The following is a 24,048-nucleotide window of genomic DNA, read 5'->3' as shown; positions in this document are numbered from 1 at the left end:
GCCACTGCACTCCAGTCTGGGCGACAGAGTGAGACTTCAACTGAAAAAAAAAAAAAGAAAGAAAGGCAAATGAGCCCCATACAGGGTGTTAACATTTACAGTGAAGATATATCCAACAGAAGCAAATCTGACCCCAGCTGAGAAAGAGAAGAGGATACCGAGTAAAATAATGAAGAGCTCACACCAAGACACTGTGGTGTCAATGAAACAGAGTCTGTGTGAAACTGCAAGGTAGACAGGGCAAGGCAGAGGATGGATGGCCCTCCACTTAGTCATAAGTCACAGCCTGCCTATATTGTCACCCTCAGAAGTAGAACCGTGAAAGTGTAACCAAGTATCCCAGCCTTAAAATGCACTTTAAACTTTTTCTTTCTTTTAATCTTAAGATGTAGCCTTAAAACATGTTTTAGAAACTTACTTTCTCCCTTTGTCTACCAGACACTCCCTTGCACTTATCTAACTGCATGCGTGCTGAGAAATTCCAGGGACTAACCTTAAAACAGCCTGACTGAGGGATCCTCCTAATGTAGTCACAAGATAGTTAATCCAGAACTTGACTGCAGCTGAGACCTCTGGGGAAACCCAATATAAGCTATCAGAAAAAGACACCTGCACCCTATGCTTCTCCTGCATGTTTCCCATACCAAGTTTCCCTTAAAGCTGAAATGGTCTGTTTAAGGCATTAGCCTAGTCATTTTCCTAACTGCCAGCTTCTGGAATAAAGTCACTTTCCTTTCACCACCCTTGTCTCTTGAGTTTGTCTCTGAGTGGCGAGCGCCAGAACTTGTTTTCTGTTACAATAGGAATCTGAAAAATACTGAGTATATCAACAGTCTCCCCTTGCTTCTGAAGAAATATATAATATCTTCCATCTAAAATATACACTCACTTTACCATATGTCCCACTCTGAGTAATCACTCATTTCTTTGCTAAACTGTACAGCACAATTCCTCACAAGATTTGTACAAACTCATCATCATAACTTCCTCTCCTCTCATTCTCTTGAGTCCTGAACATTTCAATCGCACCACTCTACTGAAATAACCTTATCAAGATCACCAAGGACTTCTATGTTGCCAAATCCAGTGGTCAATTCTCAAGCTTCATCTTACTAGACCTATGGGCAGGATCTGCCACAGTTGCTCATTGTTCACACATTCACTTGGCTTCCAGGACGCCAAGCTTCTCTTACTTTTCTTCCTACTGTACGGCTTCCACTTCTCAGGCTCCTTGGCCGATTCTTCTTCAGCTCCCTGTCTTCAAATACTCCAGGGCTTAGTCTTTGCCTTCTTTTCATCTCTACCTACCCTTTAAGACTTCGTCTAGACTGACTCTTGGCTTTAAAGCCATTTATTTTTTATTTTAAAATTATGGGGTACAATTCAGGATTAGGTATACAAAAATTCATTGTGCAGGTACCACTGTTGATGAGGTATGCCCCCCCTTTCCCAGGCAGATTCCCACTACTGCCAATCCCACCTCCCTGGCCACCTCCCGCATCCCCACAGTTTCCCGCTACTGTCAATCCTTTTCTTATAGTATTATGATAGTTGTTCAAGGTCCACTTATGAGTGAGAACATGTGATACTCAGTTCTTTCTTTCTGTGAAAGATCACTCAGTATTATAGACTCTAAGTCCATCCAGGTTGCTGCGAAGTTCATGATTTTGTTCTTCTTCATGGCTGCATAATATTCCATTGTGTATATGTACCACATTTTTTTTATACAGTCCTCTTTTGCTGGGCAGCACAGTTGGTTCCATGTTCTTGCTGCTGTGAACAATGCTGCGATAAACATACATATACAGGTATCTTTTTTATAGAGTGATTTGAGTTCTTCCAGGTATATTCCCAGTAGAGAGACTGCGGGGTCATATGGAAGGTCGATTTTTAGAACTTTTAGGAATCACCACACTGTTTTCCACAGAGGCTATACTAGTTTACACTCCCACCAACAGTGTAGAAGTGTTCCCTTTTTGCACATCCTTTCCAGCATCTGTTATTTTTTGAGTTATTGATGATGGCCACTCTGACTAGAGTTAGGTGGTATCTCATTGTAGCTTTTAATTTGCATTTCTTTGATGACTAGTGAGACTGAACATTTTCTCATAATGGCTGAGGGGGGCACACCTTATCAACAAGGGTACCTGCACAATGAGTATTTGTATAACTAACCCTGAGTGTCTTCTTTTTAGAACTGTCTATTCATATCTTTTGTCCACTTTGTAATGGGGCTTTTTTTCTTTTCAGCACATTTGAGTTCCTTGTAGATCCAAGATATTAGGCCCTTGTCAGACATAGAGTTGGCAAATGTTTTTTTCCAGTCTGTGGGCTGTCTCCCTGCTCTCTTGATGGTTTCTTTGGTTTTTAAAGCCATTTTTATGCTAAAGACTAGAACACATCACATAGATTCCAAACTCTCTCCTGAATAACAGACTTGCACATTTAACTACATTATCTACATGATATGACAGGCTTAAGTTACCATACCCACAGGGTGGATAAGAATGGCATGCTGGGTTCTGGACAGAGATATAGTTATAGTAAAGCATTGACCAGGCTGCACTTTGGCCCATTTTCTTGTTGCTAAAAGACATAGAACACTAGATACTGACCATTTGCATACCCTTGCTTTGATAGATGGGATTTCTGAAAATAGGGTCACACGACTACTTAAGAACTGATTTGCACACTCACCATTCCTATAGACAGGCCCTCTGACATTAGACTTACAAGACTACTGTTTAATAATCGCTTAAGATGACTTTCAAACTCCGAATTCCAGGAACCAGTCTGAAGACCCCCACAGAGGAATGGGATCAGCATGAGAATACAGCTTTCTTCACCTCTCTGTCCCATGACCTTAGCCTGTACTCTTCAAACAATCAATGATCTTCACACTCAGCCCACTCCAAATACTTAAAAACCCTAGGCCCAAACTCCTCAGAGATAGATTTAAGGTGTCCTCCTCTCAGAGAGATAGATTTAAGGTGTCCTCCTCTCATCTTCTCATTCAGTAACCCTACAACTAAACGTCTTTCTCTGCTGCAGCCGGATGTCTGGGAGTATTGCCTTGCTATGTACATTGGGCAATAAACCTATTATAGTCACAGTTACTGAATCCAAAACTCTTGATTGCACCCATACAATTCCAACAAACAAATACACAAAACCTTCTCTATCACTTTTCTCATCCCAATAAATAGTTACTATCCAGTTCCTATGGCCCAAAAGAAAAACCTGACATCTCTCCACTATCAGCAAATTGTGTGAGCTGCAATAATATATCCTTGAAGACGTCTTTATACATAAGGGGATATGTCTATAACACAGATTTCTTGAAGAGAGCCTACATCTTTAAGACTCCCAAATTTAATTTTCCTGCTTTACTCAATTTACTAGTAACAGTTCTTACATTTGTGACACCAACAACATAATGGTTGAAGCACAAGAGACTGGTTATATAAATTATGCTACCATATTTTACAGATTCTAAGATGTCCAGTTCTTCTTCACTTTTAATATGTCTGAAATCTGGACTCAGTGATATCAATAAGAGTGACAAGGCAAGACAGAGATGCAAGCCACAGACTGGGAAAGTATTTGCAATACATTTACCCGACAAAGGATTTGCCACAGACTGGGAGGTTATTTGTGATACATGTACCAGACAATGGATTCATATACAGAATATATAAAGACTCGAAAAATTAAAAAGACAAATCAAAAGACTTGCAAAGGCACTTCACAGGAGGATTTTTATAGTCAATATACATGTGAAAAGGTACTCAACATAATTGTCTTCAGGAGAATTAAACTAAAGTCACAAATAAGATAAGTCTGCAGGGTGGGTGCAGTGGCTGAACCCTGTAATCCCAGCACTTTGGGAGGCCAAGGTGGGAGGGTCACTTGAGGCCAGGAGTTCTAAAACAGCCTAAGCAATATAGTAAGACTTTGACTCCACAAAAAAAAATTTTTTTTTAATTAGCCAGGTGGGGTGGCACATCCCTGTAATCCCAGCTACTGGGGAGGCTGAGGTGGGAGAACTGCTTGAGCCCAAATAGACAAGGCCACAGTGAGCTATGATATTACCACTGACTCCAGCCTGGGTGACAGAGTGAGAATCTGTCTCTTAAAAAAAACAAAAAGACAAGACTGCATACATCAGAATGGGTAAAATCAGTAAAACAATATTAGTTTTGGCAAAGAAATTCCAAGGGAACTTCCATACTTCACTGCCAGGAGAGTAAATTAGTATAAGCACTTTGGGAAACTGGGAGTATCTACTAAAGCAAAACACACATAGACCCTGTGAACCAGCAATTCAAATCCTAGGTAAATACCAAAAAGGAGCAAGTGCGTATGTCCCCCTAAATGTCGATCTGTGGTCAAAAAGATCTGTGCCACACCAGGTGGGGGAGGGGATAAAAGAATGAATAATAAACAGCTGTAACACACAATACGGTTGATCCTATTGGTGAGAAAAAGGCAATGGAGAAATATTCCCAAAGGGTTTCCATTGTACCCATCATGTCCTCATCTTAACTGGGTGTTGGGTCCAAAGCTTTCCATTTTTATTCTTTTCTTTACACTATATGTGTACGGGTGTGCAGTTTTAAAAATCTTGAGTATTAGCAAAAACTAGACAGAGAATTCCTGCCATTTTTGTAAAAAGAAGAAAAAAAGTGAGGACCCAATGAGCGGTCCAAACTTCACCTGTATGATGACCACTTACTTATGTACCTAACCCTGAATGGTACTCCACATCCTTAAAATAAGAAAAGGGAAAAAAATACTTAATGTACCAACACTTGTAAACGTATGTGTGTGTATCTCTGGAAGAGTATAAGAAAAACTGGCAACAGGAATTGCTTGGTAAGAGGAAAACTGTAAAACCTGGATCGAAATGAGAGTGGGATGGAAACTTCCTTTCTCCTGTATACCTTTGGTACTATTTACATTTTTTTTTTTTTTTTTTAGTTGGAGTCTCACTCCATCGCCCAGGCTGGAGTGTGGTGGCACACTCATGGCCATCCCAGCGTCGACCTGTTGGACTTCAGTGATCCTTCTGCCTCAGTCTTCCAAGCAGCCTGAACTATAGGCGTGCACTACCGCACCCAGCTATTTTTTTTTTATTGTAGATACAAGATCTCGCCAACTTGTCCAGGTTGGTCTCGAACCTGCGGGCACAGGCAATCCACTCACTTCAGCCTCTCGAAGTGGTGGGATTACAGGTTGAGCCACCAAGTCTGACTGGTACTATTTATATTTTTTTTACCAGATAGTTTCTTCTCCAAAAATCTTTCCTTTAAAATCCCAGAAATACATTTACAAGTGTTCGTGTGAAAACTGATAGTCCTGAATTCAGAAGCACTGTAACTAAATTTGAAACTTAACTATGTGTATATATGTGTGTGTATGTTATATGATACATATATTATAAAATACATAAGACAATATATAAAATCTGGTGTAAGTATGTCAAATATAATTGAAAGAAGAAAAGCTGGCAGCTCAGAGAAAGAAAAAAATACAGATCAAAGTAAACACTTTAGAACAAGATGGAAAGAACTTCGGCACCCCATCAAAGTTATGTTTCTAAGCTAACAACTCTTAGCAATCCAGGCTCCATTTCTTCACAGCAGTGACCTCCATCAATATGCACACACTTAGGGGGTTGTCATCATGAAAGTCCGAGCTCCTCCAAATTAAGGAGATGGTTTTTGCTCAGCACAGTATCCCTTGACCTAGCACAGGGCCTAACACATAAGGGATGCTGCAAGAGTAAGCGCACAGGCTCTTATTTCACTTCCATGAGTCTCAGGTACCATGTCTCTAAAATAATGTAGCAGTACCCACTCACAAGATTGTTATCTGAGTTAGTTCATGGAAAGCACTGAGCACAGTGCCTTTGAGGGCCACTTTCCAATGCCAGGTGACAATGATGGGAACAGACTGAATGACTATTTCACCAAGGACAACCAGACATCCCTGAAAAGCAGCAGTGCTTTCTGGGAGTGGAAATGTAAGACGGGCCTGGAACTCTTGCTAGGAAATAGGAACTCCTTCAATTATTCTGTGCATTATATATTTTCAAGCTGTGAACTGGAGCATTATATGAGGGAGCAGGGAATCGGAATGCCAGTGAGAGAACTGGGACACCCTGTGGAAGACGTTCAGCACAGAGGACTATGAAGCAGTTAGCAGTGACGGACTCGATATGCATATAGTGGCCTGGATAGAAATGAAAAATCAGTGCTGAGGCAAAAAGGGAAGAAACACAACGAACTCTGGAGACCTAGTCATGTATAAAAATTAAAATTACAGGCATACAAAGTGATGTGAGTCTTAAAAACACACATAAACCAAAAGAATATCCATTCAACCCATGAGAGTGACTCCAATGGCAGCAGAGGATACCACAGTGGTAAATGAAGACAAAAGGGAATTTAAAAAAACAAAGAGAGAAACCTTATATGCCCCAAGACGGAAAGTGCCAGGAACTGAAGGGCACAATTAAAAACCTGGTATGAGCTGGGCTCGGTGGCTCAGCCTGTAATCCCGCGCCTTTGGGAGGTTGAGGTGAGTGGATTGCCTGAGCCCGTGGGTTCGAGACCCGCCTGGGCAGCGAGACCTCATCTCTACACTAAATCAAAAAGTCAGCCGGGAGTGGTAGCGCATGCCTGTAATTCTGGCTACTTGGAAGGCTGAGGCAGAAGGATCGCCGGAGCCCAGCAGGTCGAGCTGTGGTGGCTGGGAGCGGCCACTGCACTCCAATCTGGGTGACAGAGTGAGACACCAACTCAAAAAAAAAAAAAAACCCACAAACAACAACAACAAAAAACTGGTATGCCGGGCGTGGTGGCTTACACCTATAATCCCAGTACTTTGGGAGGTAGAGACAAGAGGATTGCCTGAGCTCACAGGTTCGAGACCAGCATGAGCAACATGGCAAGACCTTGTCTCTATGATAAATAAAAAAATAATGAGCCAGGAGTGGTGGCACAGGCCTGTAGTTCCAGCTACTTGGAAGCGCGGAAGCAGAAGGATCGCCTGAGCCCAGCAGGTTGTGGCTGTGGTGGCCGTGAGCGTGTCACTGCACTCCAGCCTGGGCAACAGAGTGAGACTCTGACTCCAAAAAAAAAAACAAACAAAAATCTCATGTACCAAAACTCCAGTGAATAAAAGAAGGCCCCCGTGACAAGCTGAAATGAGCAAGAACAGCCTCGAGAGGATACCCATTGGTAGGAGTGGCCAGATAATAAATAAACTGGGCCGGGCTTAGTGGCTCAGCCTGTAATCCTGTGCCTTGGGAGGCCGAGGTGAGTGAATTGCCTGAGCCTGTGGGTTCAAGACCTGCCTGGGCAACTTGGCAAGACTTCATCTCTACAATAAATCAAAAAAATTAGTCGGGCATGGTAGCACGTGCCTGTAGTTCCAGCTACTTAGAAGGCTGAGGCAGAAGGATCGCCGGAGCCCAGCAGGTCGAGGCTGCAGTGGCTGGGAGCAGCCACTGCACTCCAGTCTGGGTGACAGAGTGAGACTCCAACTCAAAAATAAATAAATAAATAAATAAATAAACTGATTAGTGCAGGCTAATCACTGCAAATAAACCATTATCTCTAAAAAAAAAAAAAGAGAGAGAGAGAGACTTGAGGTTTCAAGACACTTTTTTTTAAAGGCTGTTAATATAAAAATATGCTAATAGTTATACAAATAAAACTGAATACTGTTTATAAACAATGGAGTAAATGTGTATGTATCTCAAGTGCAGAAGAATATATTAAATGTATGAGCATGGCTGGGCGCAGCGGCTCATGCCTGTAATCCAACATTTTGGGAAGCTGAGGCAGGACTGCTTGAACCAGGAGTTTAAGACCAGCCTGGACAACATAGCAAGACTTTGTCTCTACAAAAAAACATTTTCTTCTTAATTAGCTAGGTGTGGTAGTGCAACAACTACTTGGAAGGTTGAAGTGGAAGGTTTGCTGGAGCCTAGGAGGTCAAGGCTGCAGTGAGCCATGACTGTGCCACTGCATTCCAGCCTGGGTGACAGAGTGAGACCCTAACTCCAAAAATAAAAAATAAAAGGAAACAAAAGGCATGTCTATAAAATGTACATGTCCATAATCTCCCTGTGAAGTGAACCAGAAACAAAAGGGTGGACCATTTGAGATAGGCAAATCAGGGCTCCAGCCTTCTGTCCACTCACAAAAGGGCAGCAGAGTTTTAAAATGTGAGCTCTAATGAAAATTTCATGCTGAAGGATTTCCCAGGAAGTTGAAAATGGGGAAACAACTTACATGAGATGATTAAAATATTGCTCTGCATAATTCAAGTTGTATTCTGTGCATCTAAGGTTGATATTAACCAAATGAAAACAGCTACTCTCTAGATGAACTTAACTCCAAAAGCATTTAGGGACAATACAAATATAGGAGTATGAAGTTAGCTGATGATGAGTAATTAATCAACTTCTGAGTTAGCCAAGATCAGCTTGTAGAGTTCATTTGGAAAAGTCAAATCTGCTAGTAGCCTGCACATCTGTGGTGGAAAGCCTGGGATCTGCACAGATGCTGGGTATGCTGACTCCTCACAGCCTAAGGGACTGCCCCTAGCATCAGACTTCACCCTTTTCAATGACACTTATTCTCAGCTCTGATAAATTTTAGTATTGTCTTACTCCACCACCTCTCAAATGGAGAGCGGGAGGGATGAAATGGGACTAACTTACACTGAAAAAGTGGAAGGCTATGAAGGTATTGGAGAATTTGTGACTGTGGGTATTTCTGCTCTTGACTATTGTCAAGAAACCTCTACACTAAGAGCCCATAGACATAGGCCTGTGTCTATGTATTCATGGGTGTGCACTGATATCACTGAAACTGCATGAAGTTGCTAAACAGGGCAAGGGTGGATCAAACAGATGGCTTAACATCAGCAAAACTCATCTTCTTCGGATGTAGGGTTGTTAGGTATCCAATACTGAACCCGACAGTCATGGCATTTCACCTTCCTGTCTGGTAGAATGAAAATGTAGAAATCACTCATGTAAATATTCTTTACTTAAATGTTACAATTTCAGATGTTATTTTAACTCCCAGTTGATACATATTCAGCAGTAGTTTGGAGCACTCCAGCTTTTAGTTTCTCTTTAAGTTTTTAATAATCTACAAATAAATACTTCAGAAGATATTGCTTCAAATGATACTATAATCGTTTTTTTAATGAGAAATCTTTTGCTAATGTAAATAAATTTTATCCTCTAATTTAAACTTTTTATAAGTTTAGGTCAAAAAAATCCAATAAAGTGCATAGATTTAAATATCTGTATACCACATAAATGTTATACATTCACATTAATAGTTATTTATATATATTAATTGATATATTTATGTATTACAGGTTGAATATACCTTATCTGAAATGCTAGGGACTAGAAGTATTGAGTATTTCCTTTGAGTATCATGTCAATGCTTAAAGTTTCAGATTTTGGAGTATTTCAGATTTCATATTTTCATATATGGGATGCTCAAGCTAAAAGCAATGTTTAGCATTGTGTTTAATGATGGGAAACTTACAAAAATATGTCTGGTAGGCATATATTTAATTCCTTCACAAGGCTTGGAATGGTGATTCTTTTGAAAGTAGTTAAGAAATTTCTGGTGGCCAGTCACAGTGGCTCACACCTATAATTCCAACACTTTGGGAGACTGATAGGGAAGAAAACTTGAGCCCATGAGTTCAAGACCAGTCTGGGCAACAAAGCAAGATCCTTTCTCTACTTAAAAAAAATTGTTTTTGTTTAAAAAGAAATCTCTGGAATCTCTGGAGACTTTGTTAAACACACAGTCTCAGACCCTGGTTCCATAGATTTAGATATGGGTCTGGGCAAGAGCTCAATGTAGGAGTGTCTACTGTAGAAAACTCATTGTTCTATATACACAAGTAAGTACCATAGCAGGAAATAAAGACTGAATTCAGGTGATCACCTAGGTAGTTATATCACTTAATAAATTACTCAAACATAGTTTGTTCATTCAGAGAAATCAAAATACCTTTTGAATATAAGGCCCAGCTAATCTAACTATAAAAGGACATGAAAGAAAAACATAGAAGTCAGCTATCAACAAGGAAAGACCAAAAAAAAAAATCACATAACTGACACAGAGGTGAAGACGGTGACAGGACAGAGTCATCAAGTAATGCCAAGTAACGTGAAAAAACAAACAAAAGCTAGTCATCTCTGATAAAAGGATCCCAGTGAATCAAAAGCTGCTGGCACCAATCTTCTAGCCAGTACCTCATATTATCAAATGCAGACACCATGAAAAGCTAACGCATTAGCTGGGCGTGGTAGCGCGCGGTCCGGGAGCAGCCACTGTACTCCAGTCTGGGCGACAGAGTGAGACTCCAACTCAAAAAACGAAAAGCTAACGCATGATAATTGCATAACATCTGTGGGGTGCAGAAATATTTACATCCATATACCTTCCTGGAATGTTAATTGTATCATGCTTATTTCTGAATTATAAGTGATTATTTGTTCTGCCTATACCATTGAGTAGAAAATGACAGTTAATATAAGTATACCAAATGTCAACTTGCCAAATGATATTATTATTTCCTTCAATTCTTACTCATAACTTAGAAAGAAGATATGTTTTCTTGTTATTATTGATCTCAGGGTCCAAAGCTTAATCAAGTATGTAAGTCAATAGAGTGTAATGAAAATGTAAGAGATCTACTTGGTAGGACTTTTGTGCTAAAGTTCCTGAATTTGGGTAGGTATCAGAATCAACACCTGGATCTAATCAATCATAATCTCTGGAGATTGGGTTTCACATGCATATTTTAAATAATACATGTGTATTTTTACCTAAGTGATTCAAAAGCAAAGAGTTGTGGACACCCTAATAGAGAGGATTATTGTGACCGCAGGATGGACTACAAAATCAGATTTAAAGTCTTGTCTAACTCTAGATGATGGGGGATTCTGGCAGTCTAAAGGATTTACTAAACCACAGAATTAGATATACAGGTGCTTCTCCACTTACAACGGAATTAAGTCTCGATAAACTATTGTAAATTGAAAATACTATTAAGTTGAAAACGTATTCAATACACCTAACCTATCAAACATCATAATTTAGTCTAGCCTACCTTAAATGTGCTCAAGAATACTTACATTATCCTACATTTGGGCAAAATCATCTAAAATCTAAAATCATCTAAAATCTAAAATCATCTCAAAAGTATGGAATAGCTCATGTAACTTATTGAATACTGTACTGAAAGTGAAAAACAGAATGGTATGGGTACTCTATGGTTTCTACTGAATGTGTATCACTTTCACACCATTCTAAAGTTGAAAATTTGTAAGTAGACCCATTCTAAGTCAGAAACCCTAGTTCAGTATCTTTCATGAACACATAGACACAAAAATTTCTAACAAAATATCAGCAAACTGAATACAAGATATAAAATGGATTATTCACCATAATCAAATAGCCCAGGAAAGTAAGGTTGATTTAATATCCAAAAATGAATTAATATAATTCATTCATTCATAATGGAATAAAGGACAAAACCACATAATCATGTCAAGAGAATCAGAGAAAGTAAACAACAAAATCTAACATCCATTCATGGCAAAAACTCCCAATAAACTAGGAAGATAAGAATCAGGTCTTATACTTGGAAATTACCTCAGGATAACTGAAAAGTAATGCTATGAGATTATAACAATATCTCAACCAACTTTACAAATTGTTTCTTCCTAAAGTTAAAAAGTAATATTAAAAGATTCAATCATATTAAAATGCCAAAAAAACCTAAAGAAGTAAATCACTTTTTAAATTATCCCAATTCTTTAAAACTTACCAGTCAGAGAAACTGTAAATTATTAAACGCACTGTCTAGATTCTTAAAAATTTTTCGAAAAATGTTCAAAAGGTAACAAAGAATGCCCTCAAAAAAAAAAAACTACTGAGGTATCCTGTGTTTTTATATATTTTTCTCCTCTTTGCATTCATACAACCTAGTAGAAAACCTAGTAACCACTCAATCTCCCAGTAGATGACAGACTAGCTAAACAATAGTAAAAGATCTCTACTCATGCTCCTATTCCTAAAGATCTTTATATGCTCCACCCCCTTCCTGCCCCCCACATTCGATCTCCTCCCCTCACATATCCTTCAATATCACCCACTCTCCATAAAGCAAAACCTGCCTAGAAGATATAATAGACAAGTGACCGTCTTTATATAACAAACTCACTCACTCAAATGGCATTGGGCCCTCCAAGCACGGCCAAGTCCATACCTTCATTTTCAAGGGCACCAAATCAAGAAACTATGACCTACAGATCATAAGCCCATGTTGTTTAAACCTGCCATCCCAGATCTCCATGCCCTTTCTTTAACTTCCACTGTGAACTTTATTGTCAGCATGTTCTGTGTGGGAAGGGGACCCTCCACTCCTACTCCTTGCCGAGTAATCAGGAAAACAAAAATTAAAAATGGCAGCTCTCTCTTCCCCCAAATTAAAAATCATTAGCACTTCTACCTCAGAGAAGCGCTGCCATGACGGAAGGCACAGCACTTGCAAACTTAGGAAACCATGATTAGCCTTGATCAGGGAAGGCAAACAGTATCACTCTTTTCTCATTCATTTACTCATATATGTACCATCTACAACATCTATAACAGCAGAATTGAGTGATTGTGACAAAAATTATATGGCCCACGAAGTCTAAGGCATTTACTCTCTGGGCCGTTAGAGAAAATGCTATCCTTAGTCTTGACAATCAGGAAAAAGGAGTCATTAATGATTAATGATAAGGGCAGCTGCCTCAAATTACATACTAGAAGTTTTGACAAGAATAAACACTGATAACTCGCCACCAAAGTACTCCAAAATAGGGAGTCAGTTTTCACCTCAGTTCCTATGAATGTTGGGCGAATATATAGGCTAGCAGATGTTGAATATGGGACCCATTCTTGATCCAATTTCACAAGCTGTAGAATACACTCTAAAAGCTCCTCCTTGTCAAATACCTGAAAGAATAGAAAACATAGTAAGTGATGGAATTTCCTCCCAGTGTAGCAATAGAAAATGCTCTTCATGGAAGTTTTTTAAACTGTTAAATAAGTAATACTGATCCCAACACAAATAAATGAGAAATTTTTGAGGTGATGGATATCCTAATTAATTGGGTCATTACACATTGTATGCACGTGAAAACATCTTATGTATCCTATAAATATGTATAATTGTTAAGTACCAATAAAAAAGTTTTTGCAGCTGATTATGGTGGCTCACACCTAGAATCCCAGCACTTTGGGAGGCCAAAGCAGGAGGACTGCTTGAGGTCAAGAGTTTGAGATCAGCCTGGGCAACAAAGCAAGACCTTATCTCTACAAAATAATAATAATAACAGTAAATATTTTAAGTAATAATAAAACCAAACAATTTTTTTCTTTAATTTTTTTTTCCCAAAATACTGTGATGAGATGATGAACTATCCACATGGAAAAGATAAGAAATTAGACCCTTACCCCCAAGATACCCCTAAATCAATTATAATTGGATTACATATGTAAACGTGACAAAAATGTTAAGACTTTTATTAAAAAATACAAAATACCCTTGTGACCTCAGGCAGGAAAAGATTCTTAAATAAAAGAGGCAAAATACAAATCATAAAAGAAAAAAATGAATCAAATTTGGCTATATAAAACTTAAGGGTTCCTATTCTTTTTTTTTTTTTTTTTTTTTGAGCTGGAGTCTCACTCTGTTGCCCAGACTGGAGTGCAGTGGCTGCCTCCGACCACCGCAGACTCAACCTGCTGGGCTCTGGCAATCCTTCCGCCTCAGCCTTCCAAATAGCCGGAATTACAGGCATGCGCTACCACGCCCAGTTGATTTTTTGATTTATTGTAGAGATGAGGTCTCGCTGCCCAGGCGGGTCTTGAACCCGCGGGCTCAGGCAGTCCACTCACCTCAGCCTCCCAAAGGCGCGGGATTACAGGTTGAGCCACCGAGCCCGGCTTGGGTTCCTATTCTTTAAAGACGCAAAAGCAACTGGTAGCATGTAACCAACAAAGGATCATAAATGGTCTGTGTATGGATATCATTAAACTCAGTAAGAAAGGAAAAGATAAACCAAAAGGAAAATGGGCAACAGCAAAAAGCAGTTTATTTCTAAGGACACAAAGTGTTCATATACCAGATGGGTGATAGTTCTCACCTACAGGGCAGAGAAACACACTTTCAGAGATGTGATGAGTTACCCAAGGTCAAAATGAGTCAATAACAGGTATCTGAGTAGAGCTCACAACACCAGGATTTGCCTAAGTAAATACCAACCTATAACAGCAATCTTAGTGTAGTAATGCTACAAAGGCTGGGACTGCCAATCATATCAATGAACTCTGTATCACCTGCCTGGGTCCTTGACTTTGCAGTCTAAAGACAGAATTTACGAAAAGAGAACTTCACTAGGAATCAGGAAGCCTGAATCTAATTTCTTGCCCTCTCCCTTTGCCCTGTGTGACTTTGGGCATGTCATTTAAACTTTCTGGACTCAAGTCTTCTCTGCACAAAGGTCTGCTAAACTGTACAATAAATACCTTCTTGACAATGGCTTACTGCTATGATTAAACAGATAAGGAATGTGAAACTACATAAGGCAGTGTGTACCAGAGTTGATGTTCGATTAATATTACTTCCCTTTTCTTCTGACCTGTTTTAAAGTTTCCCCAGTGACCTATCTGGAAGTGACAGAAGAGTGAAACTAGGACCTAGCACAAAGAATTGGCCTTAATTTCGCTTCTGCTACCACATTATCACCTCTACTAAGGAGGTAGGTGAAGCTCAGGTTACAAAAATTGGCAGAGGAAGAAAGAATGTAGCTAAAAAAAAAAAAAATTAGTTACTTAGACTTAGTTGGCCCCAGGCTTCATCAATGTACAAACTGGGCTTGAGTTCCTAAAGGTTATATATACAGAATATGTAAAAGAATAAAAAGGTTCCTTTCAGTTCAAAAAGGCGACTTAGCTATGTCTCAGGGGAGGGAGGTGATCTAAGTCACGTCCTACCTAGATGTGAACCATGCAGTCTAAATCTAACCCACCTTATAATGAATTCTGTTCCATAACCAACAACATTATAACCAGGATTCAAAGGTCAAGGAAAACTATTTTTATATCCTTTTTCCATTTCAAAACAAAGCTTGGGATAAAATATCCGATTAAATCACCCTATTCTTACTAGTGTCTAAGACAATTAGGCAAAATATTCCCAAAATATCTGTGCTGCATACCATATTTTCCATTTTAAATATGATTTCATGTGGTCTTTAAATTTTATTTTTGTTAGAGACATATTTTTTCTTCCTTATCCTTTTACCTCACACATACACATTAATCCTCTACAGACACTCATTTAAAAAAAAAAAAAGAAACATTGTAGAATTGCCAAACAGTATTGGTTATTTCCTTGTATTTTTATCTTACTCATTAAAGCAGATCAGAATTTCAATGCTCATATAGTTTGTACTGAATATTGATCTAAGTATTCAGAAATGATTTGTTTGGTGGAAAACAGAGTGACCCATTACATTAAAAGAAACACAAAAGAAACTCCTAAACTGACATACCGGCAAAGTTGCCCTCACAGCAGATCTATGCATTCTATCCATGTTGAGGTCTGGCCGAAAGAGTCGAATTTTATTATCCGTGCCTCGAAATGCCTTCAATCCTTCAAACAACTGAAGATAAAAGAGAAATAAATCTTAGAAGGTAACTAAATAAAAACTACCCCTCTGTTCAAAAGACTAACTCTCCTATGGGTGCTCTCATTGGTCATGTAAAGCTGTTGATACTGACCTCAACTTAAAATTATTGTGTCTGGAAAAGCTAGCAGTTCACAGGACTGGTGATAGCAACTGGGAAAAAAATGGGTCCTCCTATTACCAGAATTTGGTGGGAATTCAGAGTCAGCCTTTGCTTAGCAAGAGCCACATTGCTAAATAACACATTTAGGTGTCATTTAAAGGAGGTAGGAAAAAAATATTCTGAATCAGGCAACATGGGTTAACTGTTTGGGCAGTGGAGATTGAAACCAAAGGCCCGGTGGCACCCTGATCCCCAAAGAGTACCCCTGTATCATTTCATTAATTTGGTTCATTCAAAAGCTTGATAGGAGATAATCTAGATGTGACCAGAGCTATCCAGTCCCACAAATCATAGAATCCAGGCAACTCAAGACCACACTATATTAGGACATGTCATCTTCCTTAAGGTACTGTCCTGGAAAAGCCACTGAACAGGGATTTGAAAACATTTAAGTAGATACTGATAAATACAGTGAAAAAAGAAAAATCAATAATTGTAGTGGGAAATTTCAACACAGTTTCTTTAAGTAACTGATAGAACAAACAACCTAAAAAGCAAGCAGTAAAGTCAATGAAGATTTGATCAACAGGAACAACAAACTTCCCACACTGTATACACCTGCAGAATTCCCATGTTCTCCAATCACAAGATAAGCCAGAAGTCAATACCAAAAATATAAATAGAAAATATTCCTTACTAAATAAACTATAGGTCAAAGACAAAAAAAAATGGAAATTCAAAAAGATGTTGAGATAAGTAATAATGAAAAGCAAAGCATTTAAAGATTTATAGCCTAAAAGCTTACATGAGAAAAAAGAAATACAAATCATGTAGTAAAATTAAAAAGCACAAAATTAGATGTTGCATTCAAGTGCAAATATATTATCAATTTATTAAATACAAGAGGACCCAAAAAAGACCCCAGAATTACCTTCCGTAGGGCAGTGGGCCCCTTGTAGTACGGGCTTTCCCCACCAGGTAAGTGTCCTTGGAACCCACGGGCATCAGTGTACCAGCTAGTATTATGGTGAGAGGTTGCATTCTTCAGTGAACTTTTTTTGGAGATTCTTTTCGACGCATTTATCCATTTCATGAGTGATTTACGAGCATACCTGCCCATCCCACACTGAGGGTTCAGCAGTTTTTGAACAAAAATGGCATGACCCACCCCCACATCCCACACTCCCTATTCACCCCATCTTGTCCTGAGCAACTTTTTTTTGTTTGTTTCCCCAGATGAAAAACCCCTCAGAGGGAAATGTTTTGCTGATGTGGAAGAGGTGAAACAAAAAATGGAAGAAGCATGAAAAGACATCAAAATTGACGAGTTCAAAAACTGTTTTGAGAAGTGGAAAAAGCATCTTGATAGGTGTATTGCATCAAATGGAGAGTACTTTTAAAGACGACTGAAGTTTAAACATGTAAGAATACACAATTTTTTATAAATAAATTCTGGGGTTTTTTGGATTCCCTCTCATATGCAGAAGTATTTTCTGAGACGTTGCTATTTTGTCACACAGAATATTAAGATGATATTTACTCAGAAGTTAAGATTTAATAAAATTAGTAATTGTTACTTCTTCACCAAGCACATTCTGAAGGAAAACTGGAATTTTTACGCTGTGATAGACAGGAGGAAAAAAATATAACAACTAAACAGCAGAGATTGGATGTTGAAGCTACCTAGTGTAAATATCACCACAGTGAAAAAGAAAAATAAGGTCTTACCACTATTTTGAAAAGAGTTTTAACCCTGGAGAGCTCTTAAAAGGGTTTCAGGGGGCCGGGCTCGGTGGCACAGCCTGTAATCCCACGCCTTTGGGAGGCTGAGGTGAGTGGATTGCCTGAGCCCGCAGGTTTGAGACCCGCCTGGGCAGCAAGACCTCATCTCTACAATAAATCAAAAAATCAGCCGGGCGTGGTAGCGCATGCCTGTAAATCTGGCTACTTGGAAGGCTGAGGCGGAAGGATCGCCGGAGCCCAGCAGGTCGAGGCTGCGATGGCCGGGAGCGGCCACTGCACTCCAGTCTGGGCGACAGAGTGAGACTCCAACTCAAAAAAAAAAGGGGGGGGTTTCAGGGGCGTCTAGGAGTCTGTGGACAACACTTTGAGAACTGCTGACACACAGAAATTCATATACAAGTACAGCAGCATACATGTACAAGAATGTTCATAGAAAGACACAACACAAATGCCCATCAACAAGACTGGATATATTCACATAATGGGATACTACTACTACAAGGAACACATGGATGTGGTATCTACCACCCTTAGAGACAGCTAACCAGGACCTCTGCCCAGAGCTCCACACTTTGTGGAGCCTCTCACCCCTGCCTTCCTCCAGCTATGGCCTTCTCCCGGAGGCAAATAGTGAATAGAGTCAATGGGACATGCCCATCAGGACCCCGAGTTTCCCACCTAGACCAAACTCCAAGTACCCAGTTCCCTAGAACTCCCTGTCCAAACAGACCTGATCCCATTTTCAGGACCTCATAGGCCTCCTCAGGCTTGTCCTTCCAAGAACAGACAGCACCATTGGTGTGTTCTTGCCTACGTCCAAGGAACGGCCATGCGGTCACCTGTCTGCAGGTGTGTTATTGAAAGGACAGACCGAGAACAGGAAGTCATTTTTTTATCTTGTTCTTCAACCCTGACACAATGAGAAAGTAGAAGCTATGTCCTGGAGAAATCCACTTTTTATCTTGTTCCTAAACCCTAACACAATGATGAGAAACTAGAGGCTATGTCCGAGAGAAATACATGCTCTAGGTAAAAATTAACTTTGCCGACCTTGTCTTTTCAGAAACACGTCTCCTTAAGCATGACTAGTACCGGCATATTGTAATTTGTCTTTTTACAAACCTCAAACTTCTCAAGCATGACCAGTATCGACCCATTGTATACTCAGTGCCTGGTGACCAGGACTCCCCGTCAGGGTCTCCAAGACATCTGCAAGTGGTCAACAAGGAAGTCACGGCAGTCCCATCTACCTGATTGCAACACCTTCAAGGGAAAGGATTTAAGCCAAGGATCAGGGAGCCACACTCATCTAGAGTGTAGGCCTGCTTCCTATCTGTGGGAGGTGAACCTTTCTTAAATAAATGTTTTCTTCTTTCACCTCTTTGTGTCCTGCAAATCTTTGTATTACTCGGATCTCTGGATACCAGCGCACACCTCAGGCAGACTGGCTCCGGTGGTGCTGCGCCCTTCCCCATCCATCCACCCTTACCCTCTGTACCCTAAGTTGTGAGTATCTAAACACATGTGGGTAAGGCCCCTTGTGGTACAGGACAGAGTCAGGATGGGAAAAGATAACGAGTAGACTATGAGGACTCTGTCTTGTCTGTACTTAGGTCACAGGTCCCAGAAATGTTAGAGTTGGTCCTGCCTGGATAGATCTTATATGATTCTGTGCTCAGTGAGGGTACCAGCGTGCACATACATGTACATACACACAATACCATTTACATAAAGTTCGAAGAGAGGTAAACCTACAGTGTTAGAGAGCCACATACTCCATAAAGAAAATGAAAGCTAGCCAGGTGTGATGGCTTGTGCCTGAAGTTCCAGCTACTTGGAAGGCTGAGGCAGAAGGATCACCTGAGCCCAGCAGGTCGAAGCTGCGGTGGCTGTGAGCATCCCGCTGCACTCCAGCCTGGGCGGCAGAGTGAGACTCCAACTCAAAAAAAAAAGAAAAGAAAAATTACCACAAAAATAAGGATAATGGTTAGCAAAACACAGGGTTTGTGATCCGGATGGGACACACGAGGGCTTCTGTAGTTCTATTTCTTTACCTAGGTGGGTGGTAACTATATGAGCACCTATTTATAGAATTCATTAAACAGGATGTATATGTTGTATGTATTTTTTTAATTATGCTTTATTTCACTAAATGTTTATTTCAACCAGAAAATGAGTGTCTATTATCAATTTTTCATTTCCTTGTATCCTTGTTTCCTATTCATAGTTCACACGTCTCTCCTCTATTATTCGAAAGCTTCACATATTTATATGTGAAGTAGTTTCATCTAGGCATGGTGGCTGAAGTCTGTAATCCCAGTACTTTGGGAGGCCAAGGCAAGAGGACTGTCTGAGGCCAGGGGTTCAAGAACAGCCTGGGCAACTTGGTGAGACCTCCTCTCTACAATAAATGAAAAAATTAGCCAGACATGGTGGCACATGCTTGTAGTTCTGGCTATGGGCATGCACTGCACTCCAGTCTCCAGCCTGGATGACAGAATGAGACTCTGACTCAAAAAAAGAAAGTTTCAGGTATCAACAGAAACCCTGTGTAGTTGCCAGTCTCAAATAAAATGGATCCTAAGAACAATAGATCTGATGAGTGGGGAGAAATATCTTTAAGGATATTACTCCTATTTAATTTTAGATCAAAAAACACAGCTCTTATTGAACTTAAAACTCAGGATGGTGCCCAATAATGTGATATACTAATTATGTCAGTGTAGGAGAAACAGCCAACTAAGGAATAGCCTGAAAAATAATAGAAGACATGTTTCAACCACACTATTTGGGAAGAAATTCTTTGAAATAAAATACCTGCCTAATTTTCTCTGTGGAGAGAGAGAGGGAAAAAAAAGAAGGAGAAGGAGGAGGAAGAGGAGAAGAAGGAGGAGAAAGAAAGGAAGAAAGAGAGAAAGCAAGCAAGCAGTCAGGCAATTCTTTGAAAGCAAGATCATGGTGGGTTTGCTTGCCAGCCTAATTCCCCATGCTTTGCACAGTCTTGGGCACATAGTGGGCACCCAACATTCACTGAACAAGTAAAGAGGGAATGAAATGAATAATATACTTGGTGAGAAAACACAGGGACCCTGAAGTTCTCTGCACAAGGCAGTCACATTTCCTAAATTCCTATGACACTGTCTTAATACCTGGCCTGTGAAATCCTAGAGCGCAACATGCCATTCAGAGAAAACCACGTGTCCCCCATATCCCCCATTTGTCACTGACACTTATCAGACTGTACTTTGCAAGAAATGGCCACACCATATTTCCAGTTCTACATGCTCTTCCAGAACCTTAATGTTCTTTTTTAAGAGAGTGTTTTTGTTCTCCTTTTGAACTTGTGCAGGCCTTTGTGACCACTCTGACTGATAAAGTATGGCAGAAACAATGCTGTGTGATTTCAAGGTTAGGGCATAAACAGCGATAGAGCTTCCCTCTGGGCTCAGTGTCCCGAGACACAGCTTTCTGGTGCTGTGTTACCACATAGGAAGTATGGCGATCTCGAGGCCACAGTGCTGGAAAAGTAATGCTGGAAGAGCCCCAGCCTTTTAGCCCTTGACTCTACGAGTTTCTCAGTCCAGGAACCAGACATGTGAATCAGGAGGCCTTTGAGCTGACTTTAATCCCAACCACTGGCAACAACTGCATAAGACACCGCAAGTAAAAACCATTTCGCCATCCTAGTCAACTCAGAAACGTAATAAAAAAATAATGGTGGTTATTTTAAGTCATTGATTTTGTTACAGTGATAGAAAACTATGCAATACACAATCTAGTTCTTAATGCAAAACATTTCTCGTACTTATATTGTAAGTGGAACACATAATATGGCGAAGATTTTGGATTTTAACAAAGGATAATAGTAATTTGAGTTTTTTTTAAACTACCTTATCTAAATTGGTAAACTAATCAAACTAGTATTCTTAATTCATCTAACTAGATTTCCAAAGAGTTTTCCCAAACCAACGGTCACCAAATTCTTTTTTTTTTTGAGTCGTAGTCTCACTTTGCCACCCAGACTGGAGTGCAGTGGCACACTCACTGCCACCACAGTCTCAACCTGCTGGGCTCAGGCAATCCTTTTGCTTCAGCTTTCCAAGTAGCTGAAACAACAGGTGTGTACCACCACACCCAGCTAATTTTTTTATTTATTGTAGAGATAAGGTCTCACCACGTTGCCCAGGCTGGTCTCGAACCCTGGACTCAGGCAATCCTCTCACCTCTACCTCCCAAAGTGCTGGGATTACAGGCATGAGCTACTACGCCCAGCAATCTTTTTTAACTTTCAAAAAAGGACATTAATTCCTTTTCATTTACTTCCTATAGGCCAGTAATTCTCAAAGTATGGTCTCTGGAGCAGCAGAATCAACATGACCTGAAAACTTGTTAAAAATTAGAAACTCTAAGAGTGGAGCCAGGTAACTCCAATGCACACCAAGTTTGAGAGCAAGTACCCTCAGTTTGGTCATATTCCTTCTTTCAAATTTAAAATCATTTTATTTCATATGCTCTTTACCTCATCCTATGACATGGTGGGAGCTTGTGGCAAATAATGAAAAAACTCAGTCAAGTTCATACTAAGACACAGAGCTGGGAATGGAAACTTGGACTCCTAAATTCAACATTTTGTGAATACATATGGGCAGTGACTATGTTTCCAAAATTATATGAATTTATTATTTTAGGAGTTAATTGGACAAGCCTCTTACTAATTTTATTTCATACATTTAGGGGTTGTGTAATGGAGTAGAAGCTCCTCATTGGAGTCCTGGCTCCACCCTCATTGCTGTGTACTCTTGGGCAAGAAACAACCTTTCTGAGCCTGCTTCTGTAATACAAGGGGAGAATCCCCTAAAAAACTCAGAATTATCTTTGGAGGGTGGGCCCCTTGTCGTACACTCTGAATTAGTTTCTCTGGATTAGTCAACCAAAGTTTTATCTGTACGTTCAGAGAAGGTTGCATTATGATCTGCAGAAGAAATGTCCAGAGTTGTGGCAAGCAGGTGACTGGTTTCTTCCACCATGATAACGCAACTGCCCACACTGCGTTGGGTGTTCAGCAGTTCTGCTTTGTTTTGTTTTTGAGTCTCACTCTGTCAGCCAGGCTGGAGTGCAGTGGCACGCTCATGGCCACCCTAACATCGACCTGCTGGACTCTGGTGATCCTGCTGCCTCAGCCTTCCAAGTAACCAGAACTACAGGCATGCGCTACCACGCCTGACTAATTATTTTGATTTATTATTGTAGAGACGAGATCGCACTAAGTTGCCCCGGCTGATCTCGAACCCGTGGGCTCAGGTAATCTACTCGCCTCAGCCTCCCAAAGTACTAGGATTACAGGCTGAGACACCGAGTCCCACCAATGTTCAGCAGTTTTTGACCAAAAATAGCATGACCCCATGGCCCTATCCTCCCTATTCATCCCATCTCTCCCCAAGAGATGTTTTGTTTGTTTCCCTGGATGAAAAAAGTCCTCAAAGGGAAACATTTTGCCAATGTGAAAGGGGTGAAACAAAAAATGGCAGAAGCACTAAATTAAGGCTTCAAAAACATGAGCAGTGGAAAAAGTATCTAGGTAGGTGTATTACATTAAACAGAGAGTACTTTGTAAGTGACTGAAGTTTAAACACTTAAGAATACAAAATTTTTTATAAATAAACTTGGGGTTTTGGGGATACCCCCCACATACACAATGCTACTGTTTAGGGGCTAATCATTATAGCTAAAAACTGGCCTCTCACTATGCACCAGGCATGGCTCTATATGCATTAAATAAATTACTTTACTTTATACTTATAAGAATACTATGATGAAGATATTATCACTGCCTCAATTCTACAGATAAAGAAATTACAACATGAATGATTAAATTTCCCAAATCATGGAGCTCCCTGTGGAGCTCCCAATAGAGTAACTGACAGAATTGGAGCCCAAGAAATCTGTCTCCAGAACCTGAACATTTAACCCTATGCTTTTTCACTTAAGATAATTAAATGAGATGATTCATAAGAAACATAGTACAGGGCATATTGCAGAAATTCAATAAACAAAAGTGATTATGTTATCATTATATCTATTATTATCTTATATTACCATCTTTTGCATCTTAATAGGTGGACTATTTTTATTTCCAGCACCTCCAATATTCTGGGAGAGATGTCCAACACATTAAAAATAAAATAAGGCCGGGCTCGGTGGCTCAGCCTGTAATCCTACGCTTTGGGAGGCCGAGGTGAGTGAATTGCCTGAGCCCGCGGGTTTGAGACTCGCCTGGGCAACTTGATGAGATCTCATCTCTATAATAAATCAAAAAAAATTAGCCGGGAGTGGTAGCGCGCACCTGTAGTTCCAGCTACTTGGAAGGCTGAGGCGGAAGGATAGCCGGAGCCCAGCAGGTCAAGGC

General features: G+C 40.0%; 1 protein-coding gene across 1 annotated transcript in view; it reads right to left on the bottom strand.

The window, feature by feature from the left end:
• BCAT1 (branched chain amino acid transaminase 1) overlaps positions 1-24,048 on the bottom strand; it is an 89,343-nt gene that overhangs the window by 53,727 nt on the left and 11,568 nt on the right. Inside the window, exons 4-5 of the mRNA XM_008061299.2 lie at positions 15,662-15,772; positions 12,939-13,058 (exon numbers count right to left, since the gene is read on the bottom strand). Coding sequence (XP_008059490.1) covers positions 12,939-13,058; positions 15,662-15,772 — 231 coding nt within the window. The remainder of the gene's footprint in view (positions 1-12,938; positions 13,059-15,661; positions 15,773-24,048) is intronic.

This window comes from Carlito syrichta, unplaced genomic scaffold (genome assembly GCF_000164805.1).
Source record: "Carlito syrichta isolate Samal-C Ts95f unplaced genomic scaffold, Tarsius_syrichta-2.0.1 Scaffold305197, whole genome shotgun sequence".
In the NCBI taxonomy this organism is placed as follows: Eukaryota; Metazoa; Chordata; class Mammalia; order Primates; family Tarsiidae; genus Carlito; species Carlito syrichta.
This window is presented reverse-complemented; position numbering and strand designations above follow the sequence as displayed.